The sequence below is a fragment of the Cavia porcellus genome, unplaced genomic scaffold, assembly GCF_034190915.1.
Source record: "Cavia porcellus strain 051 isolate PalLab524CR breed Dunkin Hartley unplaced genomic scaffold, mCavPor4.1 scaffold_6, whole genome shotgun sequence".
Taxonomy (NCBI): Eukaryota; Metazoa; Chordata; class Mammalia; order Rodentia; family Caviidae; genus Cavia; species Cavia porcellus.
Window position 1 is genome coordinate 95,787,257 of NW_026947489.1, and position 10,132 is coordinate 95,797,388.

General features: G+C 58.6%; 1 protein-coding gene across 1 annotated transcript; it reads right to left on the reverse strand.

Annotated features, from left to right (window-relative positions):
* Positions 1–3,677: 3,677 nt before the first annotated feature.
* C1ql1 (complement C1q like 1) lies at positions 3,678–9,028 on the reverse strand. The gene is made up of 2 exons (XM_003465733.5): positions 8,198–9,028; positions 3,678–4,473 (listed from the first exon to the last, which is right to left on the reverse strand). Exons 1-2 carry the CDS (start codon positions 8,759–8,761, stop codon positions 4,294–4,296), a joined length of 744 nt encoding a protein of 247 aa, XP_003465781.1. The 5' UTR covers positions 8,762–9,028; the 3' UTR covers positions 3,678–4,293.
* Between the last annotated feature and the right edge of the window lie 1,104 nt (positions 9,029–10,132).

Sequence of the window (10,132 nt, forward strand, 5' to 3'; positions counted from 1 at the left end):
GAAAAATAACATGGGCCCCGCTTAGTCAGGCTTCCACAGAATCCCTCTTCTGTGGTGGCAACACCCTCCCTCCCACCATCTCGACATCACTGCACCAAACCTGTGGGGCTCTGGGGTCTCTGGTAGCTTCTTATCCATCCCTGGGAGCAGAGCAAGAAGGGGGTGTGGGGCTTCTAGGTGCCCTGTGCTCCCGTCCCAGGCCAGAGGCCACTGGACAGAGGTAGGGAACCAGAGAATCCAGGCCCCTGGACTCAGGCTTTGCTCCACTTCCTGGTGTCCCATCTTGCCCTGCCCCAGGCCTCACTCTGGTTCTGGGATTGTCAGGGTAGGAGAACAACCTGAGTATCTTCAATTTCTCTGTGATCATCTTGGTCCCAGGCATCAAAGGGTAAAGAGCTCTAAGGTGTGGGCTCTGGAGGCAGGTTACAACAACAGCACCCTGGGTTTGTCCTTATAGTGCACAAAACCTGCACATGTCCTCACTGCTGGCTTATAACTCCTTTCAGGTAGGTATTTTAGTATCTGCCCCAGCCCCATTGTTTAGATGGGAAAACTAAGACTCAGAGTACTGAGGCGTCTTTTCCTGAAACACTGAGCCTGCTCAGGACTCAAACTCAGTCCCTGTGTCTGTGTGTGGTGCTGGTGACAGAACCCAGGGCTAGGCAAACATTCTGCCTCTGAGCCCCGTCTTACCCCTTTTTATTTTATTGCCTCTTTTCCTCCATCCCTCTTTAAAATTTTGAGATACTTTCTTACTGAGCTACCCAGGCTGGCTTGGAACTCATGATCTTCTTGCCTCAGCCTCCTAAGTAGTTGGGAATCACAGCTTTGTGATACCACACCCAGCTTAAATTTAGGTCTTTTGTCTTCACTTCCTGTGTCAACTGGGTCCTGCTGTCTCTGTCTTGAAGCAACTTGAGCCACTTTGGTTTTCTGGGCCTTAGTTTTTCTAGCTGAGTATTGAGAGTTGCCCCCTCTGTTTAGTAGTCTTGGCAGTTGGAATGAATGGGTAGCATGGGGAAATTGAGGGGGAAGGCCGGTGCCATCTGTTCCCTTCTCAGGCCCCAGCTGCCACCTCTCAGTAACCTCCACCACCTTCCTGTGTGGACCTTTCACTTCTATTTTATTATCACCTCATTTGTAGGATTTTAAGGTTTGTTACCTGGAGAGGAAAGAGGAGCTCACACCTCCAATTCCACTTCTCAAATACACCTTCTTCACTTGTGAAAATAACCTTATTAGCAGCATCTAAACTGCTATGGCCTTGTCTGAGGGATACCCAGATAAATAAATACAGGAGGAACCAGGGCAGGGAACAACATGGCTGACTGGGGCCCCAGGATACCACCCTGGGGTCGGCAGAACTGGGAGAGAAGACCAAGCAGCCTTGAGCACCCAGCTCTCTCCCTGGGCCTCTGCCCACTCCTGGAAGCAGCTCCAGGGCCAGCCCAGCTCCCCATCTAATCCCCTTGTCTGGATTGATTCTCTGGGCAGCTTCCCCTCCGAGCAGCAAATGAAATATTGGTTACTAGGAATGAGTCGGGAGCCAATTAACCCCCAGACCTTGCCACATCTGAAGGAAGCTGGACGAAGAGCCATGCACACCTGCCTGGGCTCCCTACACACTTACCCAATTAGGACAGCCCCAGAGGTGGCCCTGTGCCCTCTCTAGTCCCCATTACCCCAGACACCAGGGCAGCACCAGACCCTGGGCTGCAGCTGCCCATGCTGTGCCCCACATGATCACCTGCCAGCCCTCCTGGGGGCAAGCTTAGGGCCACCATCAATCTCACACCCCTCTTGGCAGGGACATTATTCATTCATTAACTACTTAATCCTAGAGGGGAAGCTGTCGGGGAGGCTTCTCTCTCTTGCAGTCTGCCTGTGCCGGCCTCTCCAACCCTACTGGCCATGCCCACTCGGCTCCCAGAGACTCCTGGGGGATGAGGAGAGGAGTCTCTCCTTTGGGGAACCCCCAGCTTGTGCCCTCCTCTTGGCAAGGCCTGGTTTAAGAGGATTTGTGTCTTCCTTCCAAACCTCTATCATGGACCGCAGACTCCAAGCACACTGAGGAAACTAGATCCTGGCTGCACTGGGCACAAGTCCCACCCCTTGGAGCAGACAGCACAGTGTCTGGAGGTGGGGGGACCCTGGGTGATGGAGGAGCACAGTCTTGCCTTTAGGAAGTTTCCAGGCCAATGGTGGTGACAGCCCTTGCTGCCAGGTATCCCACAGCTAAGGAAAAATTGGACTTTGCTTTTGGGAGGCTGCTATGGGGGCAGGGGTCCCCCACTTGAGTCCTCCTTCAGGACACCCCTCAGCCCACAGGGTGCAGCAGGGGATTGGCTTCAGTCCAGCTCCAGGTGTGCAGCAGCCTTCCCACACAACCAGGGGTGAGTCCCAGAGCTCTGTTGCAAGCCCCTCGTCGGCAAAATGGAGAGCCCAGTCCCATCTCCCAAGTAACATGAGGATTGTCAAGGCACCAGGAAGCAGCATGTGACCGGCCACGCCAGACATGCGTGGCGAAAGGGAGCCGCACACATTTCACTGTAACAGAGGTCCTGGGCCAGTGCCTGGGGGCTGGGCTCGGGGGGTGGTGGCCAGGTAGTGCTGCGCCAATGTGGCTATTAAAGAATTTGCCGGGCGCTGTGGGTGGCACTGAGGGACAGAAGTGGCTTCCAATCTAATCACTGCCCACGGAGCTTCTAGTTCCAGCCAGACCTGCCGGGGGTTTTATTGGGTTTGTGAGGACCTGCAGATTTCAATCTCCAGACCCACAGGGAAGGAACAAGTATTAAGCTAATTTTATTAAATGGCCACAGCTGGCAGTGGGGGAAGGTGAGGAGAGGGCGGATAAAGAAAGTCATGCAAGCCCGGCAGCCATGACCAGGGTCCATACAAGGGATCTGGTCAGGTGGGAGCCACCCTCTTCGTGTCCCTGAAGCTGAGCCATAGAGGAGACCTTTCCTGCCATGGAGCCTGGGGACTCTCCCAGAGCTGCTGCATGCTGCCATCTGGGGCAGACACCCCGAACACATCGGGCTTCCGCAGAGCCAGGTGTGGGATGTAGAATGGCAGCCGGGGTTTTGTCCAGGTAACTCTGACCTGACACACAGAGCCCTGGGGAAGCACACCTGCCTGTTCCTAGCTCTGGGGCCTTGGCAACTCGAGTAACTTCCGGGCACTGTTCACTACAGGCCCATAGCGCCACCGCACAAGAGGCACCCATGTCCCGTTTCCCTGCTTGGGAAGGCTGGCTCAGGAGAATCACTAGAGCCCAGGAGTTTGAGACCAGCCTGGCTAGCATAGCAAGACCTGCATCCCCAAATAAATGAATGTACAAAGAAATAAAATGGACAAACCAACCGCATCCACGCTACAGAGCACAAGAGCATTTATCAGAATCCACCTTCCGGGCACAGGGAAAATGCCTAGAACACTCGAACCCAGGAGAAAATGCCTAGAACGCTCCCAGGGGACAAGAAAACCCTTGCTGTGCAACAAGGGCATGGTGGCCTGCAAGGAGACCACAGCACTGAGTGCAACCACAGCACTGCAAGGAGACCACAGCACTGAGTACAATCACAGCACTCAGCAGCTACCACCCCTGAGGCCAGCTCCTCAATCTCCCCAAGACTGCTATCTCCCCAGCTGACTTCGACAAATGCTCAAGCATGTATAAATAACAAGAGCTGTGTTTATTGAGCATGTCCGTTATACCTCTTTTCAGTCTACATCCCATGGATGAGAAACAGGCTTGTTCCTTTTTTTGCACCAGGGATTGAACTCACAACCTTGCACTTGCGAGGCAGGTGCTTACACCGCTGAGCTAAATCCCCAGCCCCTGGCCTGTTCCTTTCTATGCCATCACAGACCCATAGTGGGTCCCAGAGGCATGATTCCCCCAGGACCAGTGTCGCAGGAAGAGACAAGAACCCAGGAGTCCCACCTTAGACACTGCCTGTGACGGCCAAAGCAGTATGTGCCAGAACGTTCACCTCAGGAGGTGGGGGAGTGGGGGACAGGCTGCTTCCCACAGGGTTCCAGTGCTTCGAGCACTAGCAGGTCAGTGTCCCTGCTGTCCTCTTCAGGGTACAGACCGCACCGCAGGTGGGAAGGTTTTTATTATAGCTTTGGTCAGAGGGACACAGCTGGGCTGGGGCTTTGGGGTGCTGGGGCTAGGCAGCTTCTGGGATGCAGGGATTTGCCACCCCAGGCTGAGGCTGCAGGCAGGTGGGTCTGCTGGGTCAGCCTTCTGCTCCCTGGGGGCGGGGCGGGGCGCAGCCACAGGGCTCAGTCAGAGTAGATGATGAAGCCGGAGAAAGTGCTGTACTTGTTGCTGTTGCCGCCGTGGGCTTTGCCACCATCCAGCTTGATGAAGACCTCATCACCCGCATCCAGGTGCAAGATCACACTGTTGCTGGCATAGTCATAGTTCTGGTCTGCGTCCTGAGCGATGGCACTGGCCCGGACCTGCGGGGTGGGGTGAGGGTGGTGTCAGGCATCCCTCCCCCTGCTCTTCCTGGAGACAAGACCCAGGGAACCCCAGGAAGGAGGCCACACTCTGAGTGCGGGTGTCCTCCTCAGTGTCTGTGGACCCCAAGACTGAGCCTCCTGGGAAGCCCTGCTTGCTGACCAATGCTCTAGAGCTGGGCACAAAGGCTGCTGGCTGCCCTGTCTTCCTCTCTGCACTGATAAAGGGATGCCTCACACCTTGGCGTGTCTCCTGTTCTACCTGGGGGCAGACCAGGGATGCGCCTTGGCCAATACCAAGTGGCTAGGCCCTAGTGAGCAACCATGCCAGAAACCCACAGGATGCACAGGACTTGGCAGTGGCTGCATCATTTGAGCTCAAAGCCTGCCGTCACTTGTTGTAGAGCTCTGACTAAAATCCCAAGCCTCCCTGTGCAGTGGTCACTGAACATCTCTGGACACTCCTCTTTACCACCGAGGTGACTTTGGTCTGAGCCGGAAGACCCAGAGTCCTGGGGCAGCTGGGGGAAAGAGGCTCCCACAGCCCCACTCCCCGCTTCCTGGGAGGCAGTCCTTGGAAGTCAAGGAAAGGGCCTCTCCCCCTCCCCACAGCAGACAGCAGAGGTCATGGGGTCAAGCTGCTGACTCAGCAGCCACTCGGCCTGCCTTCCCAAAGCCCTGTGCAGCACACAGCCCTCCCAGTGGCCTCACAGAACTGCAACCCCCTCTCCCAACCCTTCACTCCCCAGCTTCCTCTGGGCCTGGGAGGCAGCAACCCACCAGAAGCTCTTTGGGGTCTAGGTAAAAGGAGGAGGAAGTGCTGTCAAGGTTCCCAGTACCTGTCTAGAAAGCTGCATGCAAAGACCCATCTCACACTGCCACTTTACAAAGCAATCCTGATGCTAAAGAGAAGAAATTTAGGGGCTGGGGGTTTAGCTCAGCAGCATAAGCACCTTCCTTGCAAGCAGGCAGTTGTGAGTTCGATCCCTGGTACTGATAAAAAGGAAAAAGACCAAAAAATAAAAAAAGAAGAAATTTAAATCTTGAGGGGCTCTGAGCCACTAGGAAGCCTGAAAGCAAGCCGCCAATTTCTGTATTGTTCCCCAGGCCCTAACCCTGGTAGTATTTATCAGTACACATGCATTTCATTATCTTTGCTAATAAATTACTACTAATAACAATTATTTTTATTACCCAGATTAATTTAGCCTTAACTCATTAGAACAGTGTGCTCCATAATAGCCAAGCCCATTAGAACCCAGTCATCTGTCATCAGGAATCTCCTGGTGATGTGACAGGCGTCAGAATCGTTCTGCTTATGTTTATTATTTATTCATCACCATGATTGTTGCTGTAATTGTCCTAATTATCCGCAGAGGTAGGGAGGATTGATGCCCTTCCACCCTGGGATGCTGGGGGGCCAGAAATGGAACCCAGGGGTCCAGGAAGCAGCCGAGGCTCCTATCTGCTCCTGGGGGGCAGGAAGTTCTGGGTCTGCTGCCTCGGAAGTAGAAAAGCAGCACTGTTGAATATCTCCGCAAAGGCTGCCAGGAGGGAAACTGAGGTTGCAGCCTGCCCAGGAGAACTGACTCTGTGGGTCCAAGAAGCCTGTCCCTATCCCTGGTCACTGCTGGGGTCTTCGCAAGCTGCATGGGTCTTAGCCCAGCCTGCAGGGGACTCAGCTTTGCCTTCACTAGGCCATGTTGTTTCAGGCACCGTGCAGGGCATAGCGGGCACCAAGGGCAGCAGGGACTCTCCTGCCCCCAGGCGAGGTGACTCTAGCCTGGTCTATACCACAGCCCTGCATTCACACCCAGCACCACCTCTGTTTTAGCCCTTCTCTGTCTGCAAGCCTCACTTCACCAAGGCAGCTGTGCAGGGTGAGGCACACACTGGCCACAGGCCCTGGCCTGTGCCCCGAACTCTTGTCCAAAGTCTCAATTCTGTGTCCTCACAGGTCTCACTGTGGCTATGGAGACTCCTCAGGTGGCTGGGCTCCTGCAGGCCCGGCACCGCCTCAGGCTACAGGCTTCCTGGTGACTGGGGCTTGGAGCCCTCAGGGTGCAGGGTGGCCCCAGGAGGGGCTGGGGCTGCCCCTCAGCCCCACTCTTCTTCCCCATGGAAGGCATGCAGCCCAGTTCTGCTCCACCTTCCCAGAGAAGTTCTGGAAGATTCTGTAGGCACCAAGCCAGGCAGACCTGGCAGGGGAACAGGCAGCCCCAACCCTGAAGGCACAGGAGGTGCACACTCCTCTCCCCCATCCCCACCCACTGTCCAGCCCTGTCATTCTCCTCTGCCCACAAGAAAGTCCCTGTGCCTCTCTGAGCTGGCCTTGTCTACTTACCCGGGGACCCTAGCTCATCACACTCTCCCCCAGATAGAGCCAGAGGAGCCCCTGACATCGCTTTCCCAGCCTACCTTCCACAGGGAACTCATGGGGGTTACCTAGGACACTGCTGTCCCCCTGCTTGGGCCACACAGACTGGACCCCTGGCACAAAGCCCCCAACTGGATTTTTACCAGGAGCTCATCACCAACCCTGGAAGGCCTGGTGAAATAAATGAGGCTCCCAGGCAAACAGGAGGAAGAAGTGGGGATCCACAGAGAATGGGGGTGCTGCAGAACCCACTGCTTCTCTTGTGTTTTGGGGGACTGGTATGAGTGACTGTGAAAGCAAAGACTCCTAGGTAAAGCACCTGCCTTTTCCTCGTACCTGTGGTCTCTTCTGGGGAGCCCCTGCCCAGGTTCCACCAGCACACAAAGGGCTCTAAGGACAGACCCACCTCCAGGTGAGTGAGGGAAGTCCCCCAGCCCCAGCCCCCACCCTCCCTCATCTCTGGGACCCTGGAGTGACTTCTTAGGTGGCCTAGCAACTGCTTCTCCACCTCAGCCTGAAGCCACAGCTTGGTGACAGCCCAAACTTTCTTTGTAAAAGGAAGCTCCTATCTGTGAAGGCTACACTGTGTCCCTAGTTGGCGATTAATATGGAACCATGGGCTGTCTGCAGAGGAGCCTCATGGGGTACTGGGCCTCCCATTTGATCAGGAACCAAGGACAAAGAGGAGAGGCTGGGGAAGCCAGGGAGACACAGGTGGGAGATGCAGTGATAAACAGAGAGGAGGGGCTCGGACCCCAGGGAGAAAGACCAAAAATGGAGGGACAGAGAGGAACAGGGGGTGGGGAGGGGCGTGCAGGGGAGAGATGGAGGAGACAGAGAGAGAAAGGACACACAGTACAGGCAAACACCAGAGAAGGGGGAGGTGCAAGTGGGGGACAGGAGAGGGGAAAGGGAACACATCTCCAAGTATAACAGGCCATCTGTGGGCCCCTCCCCTTCCTGATCCCAAAGCCAGCAAGGTCAGGGTAATGCTGCAGCCCGAGGGGTTCCAATCCTTGTTGGTTGGGGAGGAGGCGAGGAGAGCATCCCTTCCAACTCTCTCCGACCCAAGGGTCCCCTCCTTTCAGAAGAATCCTAACCAGACCAAATCAGCTTGCTGGGGGCCGGATCCCGTGGGCGCTCTCCTCCGTGGCTCCAAGGAGCACCAGGCAGGGCTGGATCACATCACCTAGAAAAGCTGGACCTAGGAGGTCGCAGGGGAAACTTTTTCTGCGAATTGGCCTCCCAGCAGGAAAGGGATCGCGCATTTCCAGGTTTCGAGGGTGCAGCCCGGCTAAGGGGACTCAGACTGGCGCAGCCCTTCCCGCCGCGAATCGACTCGCCCACCTGGCCGTTCTTGCACAGGTCTGCCCACATACTCGTGCCGTCGCCGCCGCGCATCAGGACATGGTAGGTGAAGAAGTAGGTGCCCGGGATGCTGCACGTAAACTTGCCGCTGGCCGAGTCGTAGCTGTTGCCTAGGTTGGTGACCACGTCGTCGAACTTGAGCACCTCGTAGCCCTCGTGCGGGTTCTTGAGGCCGGCGTAGAAGGCCACGCGCGGTACCATGGTGTAGGTGGCGGCGCTCACCGCACCCGCGGCTCCTGCTCCGGGCAGCCCCTGGGGCCCCGGCGGGCCCGGCTCGCCCCGCACCCCTGGCGGTCCCGCTGGACCCGGGGGGCCCTGGTCTCCAGGTGGGCCCGGGGGGCCCGGCTTGCCTGTGCGGCCCGGCTTGCCCTGAGGGCCCTGCACCAGCGTGGACGGCGGCGAGCTCTGCTCGGTGCGGGCGTCGCCGGCGCGCGCGGGGTAGGGATCGCACACCATGCGGCAGGTGCCCAGCATCTCGTAGTGGCCGTCCGGGCCGCCCGAGCTCACCAGCACGGGGATCAGCACGACCAGAACCAGCAGCATCACCACGCCAGCAGCGGCCGCCAGCAGCGTCTTGCGGCCAGCGCGGAGCCTGGGCAGAGCCGGGCTGCCCGGCCGCGCCGTCGGGGCAATGGTGCCGGCGGGCAGGGGCGCGCGGGGTGCCGCGCTCAGGGGCCGTCCGGCGGGGCTGCTGGCATGGAGCCGAGCCGGGCGCCGCGCCGCGCCGCAGGCGCTGCGGAGCCCTGCACCGCTAGGGCCTCGCGCCTCCCTCCCGCTGTGCGGCCGGACTGAGCCCGGCGCCCGCCGCTCGCGCCTCCCGGAGCCGACCCCGCCCCCGCGGAGCCACACCTCCACCAAGCCCCGTCCCCGCCCGTGAGGTTGGCGGCTCGAGAGGCGGAGCCGCGGGCGGAACCGGAGCTTGATTGGGCAGTGGGTGGTGGGCGGGGCTAGTGGCGGGGAGCACGCCGGGTTGGGAAGGGGCGGCCAGGCTGCTGGGCAGCAGGGTTGTGGAGCGGGAAGACCTTTAAATCCCTGCTGCTCGGCGGGGGAGGGAGGGAGATCCACGGCTCAGAAAGGGCAGAAGCCAGGGAGCGCCCAGGGTGCTGGGACGGAGGAGGACGGCAGGGAGCTGTCCGGGGTCGGGGCCGGGTCTCCCATCCGCGCCCCCTGCGAGCCGCTCGTCCCCGCCTCCCTGGGCCGCCAGGTTCTGGTCTGGACGCGCTGGGCTCTTTTGGCTTCCAGCACTCTTGAGACTCCAGACCCCCATCATGAGGCCAGGGTCCGCGGGACTCTGGGTAGTTCAGCTGCTAAGGGTGGCGCCCCCAGCCAACCCCCCGCGGCAGTCGGCAGAGTGGAGACTCCCGCCCCAAGCACCTCAGAGGCGCCGAGGAGGAGCCGCGGGCGGTGTCCGACGGGGACGCGAGTTGAGCTTTGCACCGAGACGTGGACGGGGGAGCGGCCATTTCCCCGCCGATCGTGGCCGGGACTTGGGGACCCCATCATATACGCTGGCAGCAGGGTCCGTAGAGTGCGAGACCCAGTGTGCATGGAGAGGGGGAGTCTCCTCAGCCCCACTGCTGCGGCCTTGTAGGAACCCAGGCACCCCATCCCTTCCTTTACTACGTCCAGCCGGGCCAAGGAGGGGGGCCTTTCCCACCCTCTCCCGCTCCCTCAGCGCCTGGAGGCGTCTCTGTCAGCCCAGCCGGATTCTCCCTGCTTCGCTGGAGTGGAAAATAACCGCTTCAAACTTTGCGAAAAGGAGCCGGAGCCAGCGCTTTAATTAACAGCCTTCCCGGCCCTTGCACCCGACTTGCCGAGGTCCCTAAAGAGGTCGCCCACCGGCCCCCTGCGCCCCTCCCCAAGGGTTGGCCTAGTAGGGTGAACCTGAGCTAAACTATGGGGTTCAGCCTAGCA